At 46.8% G+C, this 19,868-nt stretch overlaps 1 protein-coding gene across 1 annotated transcript in view; it reads right to left on the reverse strand.

Annotated features, from left to right (window-relative positions):
• Nucleotides 1–19,662, reverse strand: part of NCF1 (neutrophil cytosolic factor 1) — a 23,219-nt gene extending 3,557 nt beyond the window's left edge. Inside the window, exons 1-9 of the mRNA XM_019511389.1 lie at nucleotides 17,722–19,662; nucleotides 15,856–15,936; nucleotides 13,796–13,871; nucleotides 9,058–9,223; nucleotides 8,621–8,676; nucleotides 7,631–7,753; nucleotides 5,570–5,677; nucleotides 1,948–2,065; nucleotides 989–1,096 (exon numbers count right to left, since the gene is read on the reverse strand). Coding sequence (XP_019366934.1) covers nucleotides 989–1,096; nucleotides 1,948–2,065; nucleotides 5,570–5,677; nucleotides 7,631–7,753; nucleotides 8,621–8,676; nucleotides 9,058–9,223; nucleotides 13,796–13,871; nucleotides 15,856–15,936; nucleotides 17,722–17,823 — 938 coding nt within the window. The 5' untranslated portion in view covers nucleotides 17,824–19,662. The remainder of the gene's footprint in view (nucleotides 1–988; nucleotides 1,097–1,947; nucleotides 2,066–5,569; nucleotides 5,678–7,630; nucleotides 7,754–8,620; nucleotides 8,677–9,057; nucleotides 9,224–13,795; nucleotides 13,872–15,855; nucleotides 15,937–17,721) is intronic.
• Nucleotides 19,663–19,868: the final 206 nt, after the last annotated feature.

Raw genomic sequence — 19,868 nt, forward strand, 5'->3', positions numbered from 1 at the left:
TGTGTGGGGGGGGGGGGGGGGGGGGGGGGGCGGTGATGCAATACTGCTTCCTGTGAGGTCTTTGAGTCTGGCTTGCTGGCCCACTGGGTGATTAAAAGTTAATGATCCAGCCCCACATTCAAAAAGGTTGGACACCCCTGCTTCAGACTAAGGTTTCTCTCACTAGCAGTACCTCCCCAAGCTTCTTTGTTTAATGACAAAAATGCCACAGTCACTGGGGCTGTAGAAATAGCGCAGTTACAAACCCCATGTTTACTGCCCTTGAGGTACCAAGAGCCAGATCTTCAGTGGGTATAAATCAAATGGGGCTGCATGGAAAACTGTGGCACTAGAAAACTGCGGCACTAGAAAACTGCATGGAAAACTCATTTATGCCAATGGAGAACTGATCTGTAATCTGGCAGGGCTGGATTCAAGAGATTACAGAGGTATTTTGTAGCAAAGAAAAGATGCACTTAAACTATGCCCTTCCCAGAAGCTGTCACTGCATCAGCATTAATGAGATATTATTGCTTTTTATCTTTTTAATCAAAATAAAATCCTTTCCATTAGCTGAAATCCTCCCATCAGATTAGGCTGCTTGGCAGCTCTTATTAGTCAAATCTCTCTTTGCGCTTCAAAGATTCAAGGAAAGCTGTTTTAAAAAAAAATCCTACTTTAAAATGAAACAAGATTAGCCCAGAAAAGAAATTTGGCAAGATCGCTCATAGATACAAATCTGAATAAAGAGAGCTGGAGTGAAGGCCATCTGGGCACATGTTGAGAAAGGCTCCACAACTTCCTCTCCCCACAATGCCGACAGAGGTCAAGACTGCACAGGCACCTTGCAGACACACTGCCCACCTCTCACTGTCCTTCCAAGAAAACGTCCCCTTTCCCCTTGCTCACATCTGCCTTTCACAATTCCTCATTTCTAGGCTGGAAACCACTTCCTGGTTTCATTTTGTCATGCTCGACCAAGGTAATATGAACCTGCCTCCCATCCTACCTTCGAGGAGGGACACCTTTGTTCCTCATCTGGTTCTTTGCAGGGTTGTTTTCTTCTCCGGACTTCTGCAGATACATGGAGGGGTAATAGCCAGTGGTTGCATCCTTCCTGGGGTACAAAACAACCTTGTTCACCATGACAGCTCCTTTGCCATGGCAAAAGTGCATCTGTACCCTTTCCCCACCTTCAACAGTGCAGCAGTTCTGGATGAATTATTTTTGACATGCTTGGTGGCACAAAGGGTGGCAACACAGCAATCTGCCTCTCTTCCCCATTGTCTCTCTCAGAGCCACTGGGTGTTGGCTAAAGCCAAGGCTGGGGACTCTGCCTTTAGCAGTGCTCCTGCTAACAGCAAAGCTGGAAGTTCCTGGCTAGAGGGTCTTGCCCCTCTGCTCAGGGTCCGACCAATTATCATATTTGGGGTCAGGAAGGAATTTTACCCCATGGTCAGATTGGTGTGGACTGTGAGGAGTTTTTGCCTTCCTTCGTAGCGGGGGCCATGGCTCTATCTGGAATCTTTTGAGCATATGTTGACAACATTTCATAGAAGCAAGACATTGGCTGCCATGGCTCCCCCGCTTTACCTGTGGAAGGTTACGGTGTTAGGTCTGTCGTGTGTCAGAGCTGATGGTATGGTAAGTTTTATGTAGAGTCTACATTATGGTTTGTATGGGATGGTTTGGATAAGGATGATCCTGGCTCAGGCAGGGAGTTGACCTGAATGACCTCTGGAGGTCCCTTCCAGCCCTACTTCTCTATGATTCTATAGGCGTTTTTACACATGCTCCAGGAGTGTGGAGGGAAGGAAGGATGCTTTAATTAGAGCAGGTCCGAGAGCCCAGAGCATCTTGTGTATCAGTGTCCCCAGGTTGCAAAATGGCACTGGGGGTGCTTTATCTAAAGCTTGTCGAACAGGCTTCACTCATCCCTGATGCCTTCAACCTGACTGTGACCCTTACCTGACAACCCACCAGCCATCAAGTAGCTTATGGATGACTTCAATAGTGTCTCCCTCCTTCAGAGACATCTCATCCTCCTCAATCGCTGTGTAGCTTTTTCTGACAATGTAGAGTTCACCTGTACATAAGAAAATAGAACTAAGGAAGGCTCAAAAAGGTGTATGGAGTGCTAGCATAGCACCAAGACCTCCAGGGAGGACCTTTCCAGTGATTGAAAGTAGGACTTTGGGGTAACTGAGGCAGAGAAAGAAAACAGGGTAGTAGACTGGGTAGTATCCTAACAAAGGAGGCAGAAATGAAAGTGGGATTCTACGACATTTACAAAACTCCGTGAACTTCCTCAAACCCTAGCACATCAGGTAGTTTCCCATGTAAATTAACTTACCCTCCTTGAGTAATGCACACAGGTCTGAATTAAATAAAAAGTTCCACCACATGAAATCCTGGAAACCATTGCATCCTTTCCTAATAGCAATGCCTCAGGCCCAGATGGCTACCCAAGTGATTTCTATAAACTATATTTGAAATAAATTGCCACCATCTTTAACAAGTGCTATAATCACATACTGAAATCCAAAGAACAACCCCAAAACTTCTAAGTCATCACCCTTTGTCATAAAGAAGGCAGAGATAAAAAGAATGTGAAAATTACAGGCCCATAATACTTTTAAATGTAGATTTAAAAAAACCTATAAAAAACTTTAGCCAGCAAATTAAATGCTGTTATTGGTGTGCTGGCCAAAATGGATTGGCATCAAGGCCAAATTGGATTTTATCCCTGGGAGATTTGGATTGGATAATGTCAGAACCATAAAAATAATACAGCAAAGAAGGAACACTGAAGTCCAACAGCTAATTGTTTCATTAAATGTAGAAAAGGTATTTGACAGGATTGAATGGCCTTTTTTATTTGAGACTGAGAGTAAAATGGGATTTACTGGGAATTTTGTTATTTGGCGTGCTGCAATTTACAAAGAACCTGAATCGCAGATTCTAATCAACATTAATCTCACTGAGCCTTTACAGCCAGAGAGAAGTACCAGACAGGACTGTCCTTGCTCTCTAGTGTTGTTTAATATAGACTTTAAACCACTAGCTCAAAGCATCAGAGAAAACAAAGATATCAAGGGAGTTATTTTGGGAGGAGGAAAGCATAAGGTTGCATTTTTGCAAATGGTGTGTGTGCACGCGCAAGCAGATCAATGCCTAAAGTTGTAGGAACTATTGCAGCCTATGGCAAGCTCTCAGAATATAAAATGAACTATTATAAATCCTCTGCATTGGTTTTTGCTAAAATGCATAGCGATTAGAGATCTCTAGAGAGTATAATCCCATTTAAAGTGGAACACACTGAAATAAAATACCTTGGAACTAAAATTACAAAAGATCCCAAGTGGTTAGACTAAACAAACTTTTACATCTCATTGAACAGGTTCAGAAAGAACTACATTCTTGGTAAAACCTTCTAAGAAATTGGATAAGCAGCGCTGATCCTGTGAAGAGGATGGTCCTGCCAAAATGTTCCATATGATGTCAGCCTTGCCCAAAAGGTTGCCAGTAATATTTTGTAAATGGCTGCAAAAAATTCGTGATAACTTTGTGTGGCAAAATAAAAAAGCCCAGAATCAATGGGAAACTAATGGTAGAGAACAGAAAAGAAGGGAGACTCCGTGCTGCTCATTTTAAAAAGTATCACTGAGCAGTCACACTTAGAACAATAGAAATGTAGTGTAATCCACCACAAACCACTCCATGGGCTGATATGGAAAGTAATGTACTTGCATTACCCTACCTAAGTTCAGTGGCCCTAGATCTGTGGTACAGGTACCACCAGTACTACGCAGACAACCTGTCAGCGATACGCATTAACAGATTTATTATAATTACTTTATACGACAAAAATTTGCTGGTGGTACTTAAGGTTGTATCATTTTAAATTGGTGGTGCGCAATCAGTCAGAGTTCGGGAACTGCTGCCCTAGATGATGTGGAAATGGATAATGCCTACACCCCCATTAAAAATCTAAAGCCTAGGAATAATAATTTAGCAGTCATTGCAGGACGAGAATAAGAGCAACGGACAATAAGGCACCTGGCACAATTATTTTGCAATAAAAGTATTTCTTTTGATGCAATAAATGTAATATTGGATAATACATGTAATAAATTCCAGAATATGCAGGTAAGAAGGTTTTCAACACAATCTAATAGGAAAAATCTATTTTACTTGTTCTCCAACTGTGATTAAAAGGACACTTTGATTTTTCCTCAGCTAAGGCTATTTTAACCAAAAGTTATGCAGCAGTTGAACCCTAAAACAGCAAATCTCCAGCCACATAGGTTAAAAACTGGGAGTGTCATACGTACATAACTGTCGGAACTGGAGAGCAAAATAATGGACAAACACCCACATTCTGCCTCCTTGTCTCTGGCAACAAGACAGACTTTGGTCAAATTACTGCACTGATCGTATCTTACTCCATCTAGATTTAAAATATCCAAATGATATTTCTAGCTTGCTGGGAGGGTCACAAGCAAAAAAAGTACCACCATACATTCATGGTGGAACTACCCTTATGTACAGGGCTTCTGGATATCTTCCGGAAAATAAAACATTAATGTAGTAACTGGATTGGGGTTCCCCCACCCTTCAACCAATTTTTTCCTTCTTGGCATATTTGCCAAGCTTCCAGCTATGGATTACTACAAATCTCTGTGCGTCCACCTCATCTCAGCAGCTGTCAATGTGATTGCTAGAGTCTTGGAAACAGGAATCCCCACCAAGTAAGCGAGAATGGATAGGGGAAATACCATACATATTTCACCATAAAGAATCTTCCCACTACACTAAAAGTTAAGTATGAGGATTTTTATGCCACCTGGTTGCCATGCTTTGACTATCTGAAAGAAAAGCATCATAATTAGTTTGCAACATGGAGGCAGAAGTCTATTAAAAAATGAAAAGGCAACAGGAGCAAAACCTGATGGACAGCGACTTTGTGGGAAGTCACTGGACATTTATGTAGAGGACTACAAGTTATACCCCAAATGTGTTTCTGTTCTACTGTTCTTTATCTAGTTACGTTTTTATATGGTTCTGGATTTGTGTTCAGAAAAAATAAAAGAAAAAATATTTAAAAAAATAACTGGGGTGCATTTATGTGGCAGAATTGCCTCTGGGCCTGACTTTTAGCTGAAAGTTTTAGAAATGCTAGCCAATGCAGCCAGGCCAGGTGCAGGTAATAAAAGTATCATGAGTCAACCAGGCTGGCTGTTTATTAGCCCCTTAATCCTGCGGTCAGAATAAAGAACAAGAAGTCACTGTTTGCTGGAAATATGCCCACAATCATGAGCCTGCAAAGCAAAATCAACAACAAAAAATCCCTTCCTCCTGTTTTGTGAGACATGACTTCAGTGCCTTTGTGGCTACGAATGCCAAGAGTCTATAAAAGAGCAAAGCAACTTTTGACGCAATCTGACCTTTCTGCACCTTCCGACTCCAGGGCAGGATGTAAAAAGATTCTACCTGCGTTATTGCAACACCCTGCTCAGCAGTATTAAGGAGATGTCCACAAGGGGTTAACAATCCAACTGTGTGGCTAGTTGGCATGATATATTCTTACCTGCATAGTTGGGGTCTTGCTCTTCAGACTCATCAGGACCATCCACAGGCTCCAGGTAGGCAGCTGGGACCCAACCCCGTTTGTTCTTTAGCTGACAGAACCACCAGCCTGTAACACACACAACAGCGCATTGGTACTCAGTCCAGATACAGAGTGTCCACGCAGAGCTTCTACAGTGAGGACTATTCCCAAATAATTCATCGGGAAGAGCTACGCTGGTACATTTCCAAGTGTGGACAAAACCTCCATTTTGCTTTTACCACCTCTACGTCAGAAGATACAAGTGAGGTGGAGCTGCTGGGCATCTTTTATACCAGTGAATATATAAAGCAAGGGCTGTAATCTGACAATATAGGGCTCTGTTCTATGGCATTAGAGTCCTAACACTATATTTAATGCCCTTGAAAACTACTTGTGATAGTGTTTCCCTTTGTGATTATTAGGCAACTGCTGCGTATAAACTGCCCTTCCTCCTAGAGGTTCCTGACCGCCAAATCTGTATGCAGCAACCAGCTTGGGCTTCACTGACAGGCAGCCACCTCCGGGATGAAAGAAAGATGTATTTATGTCTGAGCGTCTTTTAGTGGCAGGCAAACCAGAGGACAGAAAAAAAGAGGAAGTACTTATATTCATTGAGCCCCCACATTTTATATATGGTTCCTGTCACTGTTCATTAGCAGAGCATGCCTAGAATGCTATTAATAGTCTATCAAACCTTGAATAGGACTCAACAAAAACTGGCCCATGTATTTTCTAATGGCTTGTAAGACAAGTCATGAAGGTGCGTCTGAAAGAGAGGCAATACAGTGCAAGGGAGTACGCTCCAGGTGTACTAAGCGGCCCCGTGGCTACCCATAAATCATGCACAGTGAGCCAATGGTTGTGGATGGGAAGCCATTGGTGTTTGCCCCCATATCTTCTTGGATAACGTGATTTAGGAATAGGGGTTTGGGTGTCAACCCGCATGAAAACAAAATGTGGGAAGTTGTTGTCATGCGCCACACATGAGGATCACATAGTTCATGCTATTTTTTTCTCCTGTGACAGCAACCGCCTCCCTATGACTCATGCAAGGAACTCCATGGATTTTCTCAGGCTGTCTTACCGGTAGAAATCTACTATCATGCAGAAACACGTGGTGTGTTCCCATCCCCACCACCCTAAAAGGGCTGCCTTTTCCAAGGGCTCTGCTCTTTCAGACCCTGTTGGCTGGCTCTCTCAAATCATTCCCTGTCACCAAGCTTGCTCTCCCACAAGCCTCAGTCATGGGCTGGGACCTGACAGCACCATATGCTCTGCACAAAATAAGCACAGCGCTGCCCACAAGAAGCACCAGAGGAAGCTGATAACACATTGCAAGTCCAGAACGTTGCACAAACAATATTCATTACTGCAACCCCACCCTCAAGAAGGAGGACGGTGATGCTATCTTCTATTTAGACACACAGGGCTGTGGGCGCATGGCTATAGTTACAGCAGAGTAAACACGAGCGTGGGAGACATCCTGGCAGGGCTGGAGTCCAACCCACCAGCTGTAGTTCTCACAGCTCAAAGGCATGAGAAAGGTGCCTCATCCCTGCTCTGGCTCAGTGCTGGAGCAGGGATGAACTGGGCCTATAAAACTGTCCACGGCCACCAAACAAGTAAGTGCCTGGGCCAGGAATGCAACGCCAGTATGTTTAGGTCTCGATCCTACTCAAGCTGCCTCTGCTAAAAGAATTTGATAGAACTAGAGGCTGGCCCCTCCCCAAAAGGTCTCTGTGACTTGAAGACCATGTCTCAACTGCAAACTGAGCTTGTTGTCAGTGCTGTGCAGATGTGGCTGCACCACTGCTGGTCTGTGAGTTAGGACGGGTAGACCCCTGCACCATGTTTGAGCGCAGTGCTGCTGGGCGCAGCAAGTTGGCAGCCTAAATGTGGCCAAACTCCCTTGAGCCTTGAAGCCAAGCACAAACTTCAGGGCCTGGTCTTTCCCTCTGCCATGGGCTGAAACAATAACCCAGGCCTGGTAAACTCAGCACAGTGCAACTGAAGCGCCTTTACAGAGCCAGAAGCTTTTACCACTTTCACTCTTCTCCACAATATCCACCAAATCCCCTGTTTTGATAGCCATCTCAGATTTGGAGTTCTTCTCGTAGTCACTGATTGCGCGGTATGTCTGCAGGATGATGGGACCAGTGATATCTGCAGGAGAGAAGAAGGAGAATTTGATGAGTTCCTTTAGCTACTTCCCATCCAGCACTGCAGCGGCCCAGCTCTACCCAACTGAAGCCTAGAAGCTGGGGAAGTGTATCAGAAACTCAGTGGGAAGTGCCAAAGCCTCTCAGTCTTTAGTAAGGTGAGGCCAGCTCTAGTGTTTTTGTGATGTTTGAGGAACTTTGAGAAGGGAAAAAAAAAAGGGCAGCAGGAATTTTAATAACGTTATCAAGACAGCCACAGTGACCGGCAGCTCTTAGGAACCCCGCATTCTTCATATTCACAGCACAGCATCCAGCAGCTAACTCTGGGATTTAATACAGTGCACAGGCCACCAGTAACCCAGGCAGTGTTTGCCCATCAGAGGCTGCCAGCATTCAGGCACAAGCTGCCATCCACATTGTGCTGCCCCAAGCAATCTGGTTCTGCCATATGGTTGTGCGCACACATTCTAGTTCTCCAGGGAGAGGAAATCCACTGTGAGCTGCTGGAGCAATGAAACAGCAGATAAAGTGCACCTGTGTAATAAGCAGGGGATTGCAGATCCACCAGCTGCTGGGCGGACAGGTGCCGAGCGCAGAAGGGAGACGCAGCCTGACCACGAAACTAGACCATGAAACTTTTGTGGTTGCAGAAATCCATTTGGCAGCAACCCCAGTCCTGGCCCCCCTGCACTGAGGGGCAAGTCACCGAACCACATTCCAGGATGGGTTCCCCAGCACTGCCCAAGGCACACTCCTACTCTGGAGGGGATTCTGTGGGCATGTTCCTTGGGTATTACTGGGACCCCATGCTTGCTGCGGCTTAGACACTGAGCTGCTTGTCAGCCTTGCAGCGATCACAGAGCCCTCTTACCTGTTAAGCTTTGCTTGGGGTCCTTTGGCAACAGAAACGTCTCAGGTTTCTTGATCCTAAATAAATGACAACAAAGTCCACGTAAGGGCACTGGAGTGACTGCCGGTTTCCTTTCCATTCCTGTCACTGAGAGCTGTCCCCTTCCTCCATATAAATGGCAAAGTGACATTTGCAACAAGGAACATTTTAATAATGGCGTTTCTGAGTGGATGAAATGATGCATTTAAATCTTTTGGTGTGCGACAGTTTGAGCACAGAGCTCTGACAAGAACAGCCAGTATAACTGGAGCTCTTCTGTGCTTCAGTTTTGCTGTCTTTAAAACGGAGATCATAATAACACAATAAGAGAAAGGCAAAAGCAAGCCTCCAGAAAGATGTGTAGAAAGGAGAGTATGGCAAGAGGCAAAGGGACTGCGAGTGGAAGAGGTTATACTCACAGACTGTCTGTAGGTGGGTTCAAGTCATCAGGCCTGACTCTGAAGAAGGTCAGCACATGTGGGCATCTGGAAATCTTGCGCGGCAGATTCACCAAGGTGTAGCAGTATTCGGTAAGTGTGCCTTGCCTGTTCTGTGTGGATTTGTGGCCATCAAACCACTTTGGTGCTAGAAAGGAGATGAAAGGAGCAAACTCAGAAAGATGTATTTTTTAAAGCTGGCTGTGCCTTCAGTCTCCAGCTGCAGCGAGATACCTCATATCAGTGGCGTAACTAGGGTGGTGACCAAAACACAAGCCCTGGGTGCCCACTTAGCGGGGGCACAGGAATGGCAGCCATTGCTGCTGCTGGCCCGGTGCAAAATCTGGTTGTTACAACCTCTTCCTCATGTCCTCCTCACACAGAGCTGGAAAGCACCACACATTGTTCAGAGCTTTAGTTACTGCCCATTCCAATTGCCCTTTGACAATTGAAAAGGTAACAGCATTTAGGAGCGTCCCAAAGCCTCCTCCTCAGACACTACAGGCAACATTTTCCACCGCAGCAGTTATTGCTGACTGCAGAAAGTTGGCACATAGAGAAAGCCTCACTAGCACTTGGGAAAAATGTGTCCCCTCTATTCATTTTCAGAGAGCCATTGTGAAAAAGGCACTGATTTTAAAGCAGCTCTGAAGCCACAGCATGAAGTTCCCCAGTTTGCAAACACCTGGGACAACTGCTCATACTGCACCAAGACAGAAACTCTGCATTGAAACTAAGAGACAGAGAAAGGACTATGCTGAGCCTCAACACCCACTCGGAAGAAGTCTGTTGTGGAGGGCAGTACAGATCACAGCAAAAAGGCCCATTACTAATCTCAAAAAGGCAGAGAACACCCCCAGCCTCCACCACAAGATTAAGCCTGACATCTTCCTGTGGGTCATTGAGTCAGAAAAAGACTGTCAGCTGCAGAGGCAATTCTCTTGTCCAAGGAAGCTTGACTGGTCAGTTCCAAAGCCAGGGAATGGCCATATGGTTTTAACAGCCAGGGTGATCCTAATCCAGACTTGGTGATCGGAGAAGGGCCCAAGCCTGTTGACCAAGATACCTGAACCTCTGACATTTCATAATCCAAATAATACTTCCTCAAAACCAAGGGGTGACCAGGTCTGGAGGAACAAAGCTGATAACTCATCTTGGCGTAACTATCTGTTGCTAAACTTCCTGGTATTTTAAATACTGGTTGCAGAGAAGAGTTAAGAAGAAGTGTTGTTGGGGTCAAGGAGATGAGCACAAGTGCCGATTCTTTAGAACTGCGGCAGGGCTGCCAGAAAAGCAGAGCAATGCAGGGTTACTACAGATTAGGAGAAAATGCATCTGCCTCATAGCCCAGTGTGGTTGCATAGGAAAATGAACCGACCAGCCTATTCTCCTTATTGCCTAGAAGGACACCAATGCAGCCATAAGCGATGAACTCATACAATCACCAAACTAATTTATTAGCCAGCAGGGGACTTTCAGTTCCTCAGATTTCTAAAATACTCTGCTCTCGCTTGGGCTCATTGTGTGCATTTAGGGAAATTAATGGTATAAATACATGGTGAGTTATGAGCTGCCCAGGTGGCAGGGTCTCAGAATCGTGACGTACGGTGGATACGTGCAGCTTGGCTGCTTAACAATGAATCTGACTGGCGTGGGCCTCTCAGAGGCCCCTGGCTCTGAGACATCTATTTGTTGAACCTCATAGGACCGGGGTGTTGTTCCTGTAGGAGGAAACCAAGACAATTCCCCTCTGAATTTTATGGTCATCAAATACAAGGATTATATTAACCCCTGCCAGGAACTCTAGTTCCTCCTCCGCCCTGGAGGTTACATTGGCCAAAAAGCTCTGCTCCTGCTTAGACGTCTACTTGGGCAGAATCACTCAGTTCCCCTCTGCTCCCATAGCTCTGAGCTGTAATCAATGCACAAATCAACCTATAACTATCCCTGTGTAGAAAACACTCATCAGATTTTAGGCTCTGCAGACCAGGACTCATTTCCTTCATGCCTTGTACAATACAAAGCACACTGTCGGAGCCTCTTATGAAACACAGGACATATACAAAACAAAGCAGACTTTCACCAATTGGTTTGCTGGGTTGCTGTAACTTTAGGACATTGAACCCTGAAGCAGCAATGCTGCAGAACCATGTAATAACTCCTTTGGTGTTTATAGCCAAGCCTGGTTTCCTGCCAGTTGCTCTGCAAATATACAGGTAACAAAACAGTGGGGGAGTGGCAGCTGGGGTAAGCAGATGTAGCTTCCCAACTCCCTCTCAGCCATCGCTATCCTTCAGTGTGCAAGGAAGACATGTCTGCACTCATATAACTTGGGAGGGTGCACGTGGATTTCATTTGGAAGTTCAGTGAGTGTCATGCTTCACCGGTGCTCTTCAGAGTCACAACCAGCGCTCTTCGTTGCACAGAGGCCCTTACAATTTTTCAGGGCATTACTGGATAACTCGGACATTGCCTCTTCAGCACAACCCTAACAACAGCTTCACAGCAGAGCCGAGTATCTCTGTGCATTGGGAGCAGCTACGGAGATGGCCGCTGGTCCACTTCACTCTCCCCATGTTTCACGATTAACTCAGCTCTTACCAGAAGCAAGCATCAGTTACCCCACCATCTGCTCTTCTGCGTTTAATGATGAAATCCTTCACAAGCAAGGAAGGAAAAACAATGACAACTGCACACAACCCACAGCCCAGAAACACACAAAAACAAATGCAACTACACCCGCCAACTCTGTTGCGCAAGATAGGATGCTAGGAAATGAAATGAAACTGCTAGCATGTGCAAATCCATGCAAAATTAGCAAGCTACAGGAAAGTACAGAGGAGCCCAGAGGGGCATTCTCCAGTCAACTCTAATGTCCATGTCAGGACTGTTAGCTGTTGGCTTGTAATTGCTCAAGGGCCACTTGAACCAATGCCAGAGAAGATGCCTGGTACCTCGGTCCAGCTTTCTAACAAGGCAGTGGGAAAACTCCCATTGATCTGAATGGAAGCAGCATGGTATTCGAATTGCTGCTCCGCTTGAAGACCTGTTATTCCAGGCATTCACCCTCTCCAAAGTGCTAATGAACTAGCCTCCACAATCACAGACAGACAATAATGACACGCAAAGAGGGAAACCAGCCAAGGTTGGTGACAGAACCCTGATCTCTTGCCTCCCCACGCTGTGCCTTGGCTGCAAGGCACAGTGATGAAGAGACAAACTCTTTGCCTGCCAAGGTTTATCTCAGCAGCACCTGCATGATTTTTACAGCAGTTGTTTGCATCATCCCTAGGTCACAAGGGCAAGAGCTGCCTGGGGCTGCACCTGGGTGTGTGTCAATGCTCTCTCTGCAGCGTAAGATGCAGGCATTTCCCTGTAAGCATGGTGCTCTGCCTGCCCCTGCCAGAGCTGGGCCTACAGGCCACGGTGGTTTCTAACCTGACAGTTTGGTAAGCGTCCAACACAAATGCAGTTACTTGCATTTGTTTGTTTTAACTAAAGCCTCTCAATTTACCCCCAAGTACCTACTGCTGCCACAAAATTGACAGTAGAAGAGACAGTGCACATGCCAATGCTTATGGAGCTGTAACCAGGCGGAAATACAGAATAAATATGAGAGCTTCTAGACCTACCAACCTAGACCCCCATGGGCATTTATACACATACTCGGGGGGCACTTTAATTAGAGCGGCTCCAAGAGCTGCTCTAATTAAAGCAGTGGTCACCAACCAGTGGATCTCGATCCACTGGTAGATCTCGGAGCCTCTTTTGGCAGATCTCGGAGCCTCTTGGAGTTGATCCGAGGCTGGGGTGGGGGGCTGAGTGCCCACGTGCCCGAGTGCCCATAGACTGACCTGCTGGGGAGGGAAGGGGCGGGTGTTAGATCGAGGCCCCCGCAGTGAAGGACAGTACCGCAGACGCAGGAGCAGGGGTAAGTTGAGTGGGGCCCCAGCCTGGTGGGACTTACCTACTGGGGGGGTGCACCCCCAAATAATTTTTTATCCATCTGTTCCCCCTCACCACTTCCATCCCCACAGACTTACCTGCTGGGCGGTGGGGGAGGGGGAGGTGGCGGTGCATGGTGGATCTTGGGTTGCTTTTAAATGCCAAAGGTGATCTCTTACTTAATAAGGTTGGAGACCACTGAATTAAAGCAACCAGAACATACTGTGCATCAGCATCCCTGTGTTTAAAAATGGCAGTGGGAGCACTTTAACTAAAGTTTGTTCATTAAACACCCCTGCCGCCATTTTTAAGTGTGGAAACACTGATACATGAGATGCTGGAGTCTGCTGGAGCACAATAATTACCACACTCCAGCTGACTGGATTAATCAAGCCTGCTTCGATGCACTCTAATTACAGCACATTGAAGCAGCCTTGCTGCTCGTGTATAGGCGCTCCATGAGCCCAGGGGCGTAAGCGTGTGCTGGTACGTACCTAGCTTTAGGTACTGCACCAGTTTGTCACACACCTAAAGAAGTCACTACTCAAGCTCATGCACTTATGCTTTTGAGTCTACACCACTGAAGACCGGGGGGATTTGCGCATACACAGCCATGCTCCACACTGTTTCCCTGGCAAAAGCCAAATCAAGGTGTATGCCAACAAGGAATAAGAACAGCTACCATCACCGCTCTAAAAACCCTGCAGAACTGCTGCCACCCTTTTGCATTCCAGCTTCCAGCCCTGCTGGAGACACAGGCTGCTCTGCTGCTTACCTGGTAAGTGAGGGATGATCCTGTTCTCAATGCTGATGTCCCCAGATTCAATAGGGAACATTTCCTTTAAAGCTTTCTAAAGAGAGAGACAATTCAGGGTGTTAGACATATAGTTCACTCAGAATAGCCAGAATCCAGGCATTCGGGCCCCCGCATATTTGTGCCTAGAGCTCCAGTGGAGGAAGTTGGTGGAAGAGACTCATGAATAGTTTTTTCCTGTTACCCAAGCTCAGCCTCTGCCTTTACACCCACAAAAGGTCTGATTTGGCAGACCAATTTGATGGTCCCTACAGAACTACCCAGCTGATAGTGCTGATGAATCAGGTGGTCACTATTCAGGGCCTGATCCTGAGGGTGCTCAGCACCTATACAACTGGGCATCTAAAAAATGATCTGTCGGCACCATTGAAAGTTCAGCCTAAGTGACTGTGGAGCCTTAGTCTCACTCTCCAAAGTGAGACACACAGAGAACGAAAGTCCCATTGGCTTCTGGCAACACTGAGGTGCCTGAGCCCCTTTGAAAAATGGGCCTGAGACTTTCTTTATAGCGCTGCCCTTTATCACTTCTTTCTGGATTCCACTTGCAGATCAAGACAAAGAAATCATTAAAAAGCCCTGCGAGGAGCTGAGCACAATGGTGCCCTTAGGCAGGAGGAGGGGGAGGGAGAGATCACCGCCATCTGTTGCAGAAGGGGCACTTTTGTACATGGTTTGATAAAACCACTGGCACACTGCAGTAGTTCATGACTGTCATGTACAGATACTGAACTAGCAAAGCCAGGTTGCCAGAAAGCCTGTGAACAAGATATTTGACTCTTAGAGCAACCCTTACCCTACGGTATTTCCATTCTGACTTAGCTTCTCCGTCACTAAAGTAAAATGTGGCCAGAAAGATAGTAGGGCTGTGCGAAATTTCACCAGCTGTTTTGATTCAACACTGTTTCGACTCATTTCGAGCTCAAAACAGCAAAACTGAATCGAAGTAAAGGGCTTCGAAACAGCCTCGAAACAAAACGAGGCTAGTCGAAACATTTTGAAAGTTTTGAAACATTTCAAATTTCGAAGCAGCCTGCAGGCAGGTGGTGGGAGACAGGGGAGAACCGGGGCTGCGCTCCCAGTGGCTCCACAGCCCCATGTTGCTCAGCCAGGAGCGCAGCCCCAGCTTTCCCCACCTCCCACCGCCAGGCTGTGGGAAGCCGATCACAGCGCAGGGGAAGTTTCCATCCCCAGCCCGGGGATGGGGAACTGAGAGATCAGGCTCAGTTCCCTTCCCCAGCTCCCCAGTCCCAGGTGGCAGCACCCGGCTTCCCTCCCTCATCTGGCAGGCAGATTGGGGGCCTGCAGCCCCGGGAGGACCGGCACAGCAGCCCTCCCGAGGTTGCGGGCTCCCATCTGCCTGCCAGATGAGAGAGGCTGTTTCGAGCTTCCCCATTATAGCGAATGGGCAAAACGACGAAACAGCGTTGAAACAGCCTCACTGTTTCAACGAAGCAAAACAGAACGGCGATTTCGAATCGAAATGAAATTCAAAATGAAATGCGGTTCTGTCGAAACCTCGAAACTCAAGTAGAAACGGAACGGTGCCATTTTGCACAGCCCAAAAAGACAGCCATTTCCAGAGGCTTCTCCCTGGTGAACAGCAAACCCTGGCTCAGACAATGGTTAACCAAAGGAACAAAATCATGACAGCAAAGAAGGTTATTTAACTGGCCAATGCTGTTTTCAAGTGATATGTCTGAACCAGTCCATTCCTCTCCCCCACTGGACAGAGTAAGATTGGCTGGTCCAGACTGGCCTCTGAAAGCTCAGAGCTTTGTCCTGTGATTTGGAAAACGTATGTGCAATGCCCTCTCCCACCCCTTGCCCTAGCCCTGCAGCCAAAGCTTAGGCATTCTGATACCTGTCCCAAGAGCGCTGGCAGTCTGGCCTTAAATTTTCCCTTTTAAGTCCTCTCAATCCCCTTCCCACCCCCTTAAGCAGACTGTCAGCATGCATAAAAAAAATCAGGCAGGTGCTGGAGACAGCTCAGAACCACCACGGCAAACCAAGCCGTTACTTACATGAAATTCGTATATCTCAGTAAATTTCCGATAGACGAGTTTTTCAGTCAGATCCTGCCATTTCACCAGGAACATGTAAACCTAAAGGACAAACACACCAGAAGTCAAGCTTTGTGCTGTGTTCTGTGGGATCCCGGTTTGGACCACTGCTTCTGGCCCATGCTCCCAGGGATGCCACATAGATACTTTTGATGGCTATAGTTTTCAGATGCTCGGAGCATTTCCCTCTGCAACCTAGTCCCAAACCCACGTCAGAAGTGACAGCCACACTTCTAGCCTCACATTTGATGCCTTACAGTATCCTAACACAATTTGGCACCAAGGGTCAGTCTTCTATAAGCAGAGAAATTCAGCAGTTACCGTGCTGGGCTCATTCCATGCCTTTCCCACATCACCAAGGTGCCAGACTGCACTCCCCTAAACACCCCTATGCTTTCTTCAGCATCACCCTTACTCAGAGGATTTTCCCCTGAATTGATCAGGGAATCTATTCCCATCCCTCTTTCACTGCTCTTCCCAAGCCCATAATTCAGCTGAGGGGCAGCTGCAGAGAGTCAATATTTATTTGAATCAGAGAAGTTAGAAGTAGCAGGTATATATAGGAATTGTATCCCAAAAAGGTCAAAACTCCCAATTTGAGCTTCATGAAGATTTTTTTTCCCAAGGCAAACCATTCAAAATGAAAATTGAAACTTCTTTTACTTCTCTTTTTGCTGAAAACCTGAAAGCTCAGTCAGCCTCGAACTCCTTGCAAACAGTATTCTGATATCAGACACGCTGCATCTCCCCCAAATTGGTGCTGACTACTGTAAACAGAGAGAGAGGGACGAACGAGGTAGAGGCAGGGAGAAAACAGCAATCCAGAAACAGGTAAGAAATGAAAGGGGGAGAGGCACAAGCTTTGCATCTTCAGTACTTGCAAGTTACTAGTTTGCAGCAGAAGCATGGGTAACATTTTAAAACTAGCAGTGATCAGGAACCACCAAATTCCCTTCTGGTCGCAACCCAAGTGCACTTGCCCCTTACAAGACCCAGGATCTGGCTAGCAACTGAGATCTGGATACTCTCCCAAAGTCCTTGCCTGTTCAGAGCTGGTAGAGACATTTCAAGCCCCTGGCAACCTGCTGTCTCCTAAGAACTGCTATTTACTGGATCAGACCATAGGTCTGTCTTGCCCAGTATCCTGTGTCACACGACGGCAGAGTAGTCCTGATAAGGAGGATGAATGGGATACCACCAAGGTTTTTTCCCACTGTTCCTCCCCCACCTGCAGCCCTCAACATTTAATGTCTAGGAAGCTCTGATTCAGAGGCTGTCTCCCTAAGTCACATGCTCAATAGCTACTGATCCCCCTTTCCTCCAAGGATCTGTCGGATCCTTTTTTGACTCTGAACTGTCAGCTTCCACCACATCCGACGGCAACAAGTTCCATGCTTTAATTATGCGCCGTGTGGAGAAGAACTTCTTTTTGTTAGTTTTCAACTTACTACCTATTAGTTTCGTTTTATGACCCCTAGTTCTTGCATTGTGAGAGACAAGAAATAACTTATTTCTCTTCACCATTTAGTGTTTTAGAAACCCTTATCATGTCCTCCCTCAAGCATCTCTTCTAAACCGAATAGACCTAGCCCCTTTAGTCTCTCCCTGATCATCCTTGTTGCCCTCCTGCTACAGAGTCTCTCCCAGACTGATGCTTCCTGAAGTTCTCAAGCTCTTATTTAAAATTTCAGGCTGAAGTAAAGCCAAGGGCACTTGGGTAGCTGCTTTTCACCTCCTCTGAGGAAGGCTCTCCTAACGAAACAAAATACACAAGAAAAAAAACTTCTCCAGTGACCAGTCTGCAGTATGGTGCCTCTGGGTACTTACATAGTGCTGGCTGGGGAAGAACCTTTTCTCGAAGCCCAACAGCTCAATGTGTCGGATGTATGCATCCCCCATGGCCGTGGCTGGGCACCCGTCCTGTTCCATGGCTGTTGAGCAGATGATAGGCTGGGTCTCTCACTGCTTGCCCAAAGGATCTCTGCCACCTTGTCTTTCTCTGCCTGTGCTTCTCTTTATCCCCTCTGAAAAGAGGAAGTTACACCACAGCCTTCCCCTTAAAGTGCTTTGCCACCTGTGGCTTTTTTTTTTTTTTTTTGCCTTGCTGCTTCCTGCTCCAAGCCTTTGGACCAGGAACCAAATCCTCTCTTTCCTCCTCTCTGACCCTCAAAGGTCTGCAGTTACCATAAGGAGGAGGTTGGCGATGGAGGGGACCTTTGTGGTAGGAGGAAACAGGAGTCAGATCTACTCTGCAGATACTGCTTCCTAGGAAAGGACCCAGGAAATTAAACAGACGTTTCCTAAGGAAAAAAAAAAAAAAAACTGAGCAGATGTTTCCAAACAGTACAGAGGGAGTCCAGAGCTGTCACGCTGCTCCATCTCCTTAGCCAGAGAAACCAGCAGGAAGGAAGCCAGGCAACAGGTTACTTAAGTATCCCGCTTCAGACATCAAGCAGCATCAGGGAAAAGTACAAAGAACATGTGGATGGACGCATGGGCTCTCTGGTCCACAGTGGAAATTCCCTGCGAAGCTGCACAGTTTGGATCATTACTAAGAGCTGAGAAAAACTGTTGGTAGGGAATCATTTATGCAGCATTTAATTTTTTTTTTCCTGTTGGCAAACTGTTCCTGAGGAGTTTACGCTTTTCTGGCGCACAGCAGCCATTTGCTGAATAAGTCTGCTGCTGGCAGACGGCAAGCGCGTGGAATGAGAAGTTCTCCTTTTGTCAACCGTGTCCCCTCTGCCGCTGTGGGTGCATCTGCTCTGCGCCCCAGAGGATATCCTTTAGACCTTCCCTGACCTTGCGCAACAAGCCTCTTGGGGAGGATGTACCACATCTAACATGCAGGACTGAAGACAGTGAAGGGCTGGGGAAGGAGGCGGCAGGGGATCCTGATTCAGTTACTTGCGGTGCCACTAACGTGCCCCTGAAGTCCCTTGAGCCCTGAGTTTGGGGAGAGGGATGAACTCTATATGGAAAGCTACTAAGAGGGAGCGAGTGCCCCGAGGCCTCAAACCCTTCCCACGCACCCCTGCCCAGACCTGAATCTCACCCTTGGCACCCCTCACCCAGAAAGTTCAGAGCTGAGACAAAGGGCAATTCTTTAGGCTCTTTCCCTGTCAAGTAACCTCCACTCTACAGCATATCCAAGCCAGGTAACATGGGCACCTGCATTGCCCAGTTGGCAAAGGGAAGACTGTGTGCCTCACTAGGGAGTCAATGCTAAGAGCACAGGGAGCACAAACACTTCCAATTAAGTCTTTCTTCCCCAGCAGTCTCTCTGCCTTTTTCCTCTTCCTCATCCTCCAACTCCCGCACCCACCGTCTCAGCTGCACACACCGCTCAGCTTTACCCTAGCTTGTTCAGAGCCCTCCCAGCCTCTTGGCTCCCCATAACTCTGCTCATTTCAAACACCAATGGTCAATCCTTTATCAGAGCCAAACACATGCCATTTTATAGTGATGGATGGACAGCCTTTTAATCCACTTCTCCAGCTTAAATCTTCGGGCTGAATCCCAAGTTAACCTCTACAGAAGTGCTTTGGCTGTTCATTGTGAGCACTTTTCAGACAAAAATCAAAATGCCTAGTGACTCAGTGAGTTTTCAGTGGGCACGTTGGTCACAAGGTGTGTTCCCAATCCCAGATAGGACAAACATATTGCTTACCAGCAAAGTCCCAGTAAAACTGTGTAGGTTTCCAGGGTGAGTCTGCAAATACTTTCAGGCAGGTTTAAAGCTCACCATTTCTGCACATATCCCTGCCTGTTCCTGAGGCATCGATGCCTACAGTCAGATGGGTGGCAAATTGGCATGATGGTCGAACCCAGAGAGTGGTGGACGGGTCGTTTTCACCCAGGAGGGATGTGGGCAGGGGGAGTTCCCCAAGGCTCAGTCCTCGGGCCTGTGCTATTCAACATCTTTATCAGTGACTTGGAGGTGGGTGTGGAAAGCATGCTGTCCAAATTTGCTG

The sequence above is a fragment of the Gavialis gangeticus genome, unplaced genomic scaffold (genome assembly GCF_001723915.1).
Source record: "Gavialis gangeticus isolate Ggan-Ray unplaced genomic scaffold, GavGan_comp1, whole genome shotgun sequence".
NCBI lineage: Eukaryota > Metazoa > Chordata > Crocodylia > Gavialidae > Gavialis > Gavialis gangeticus.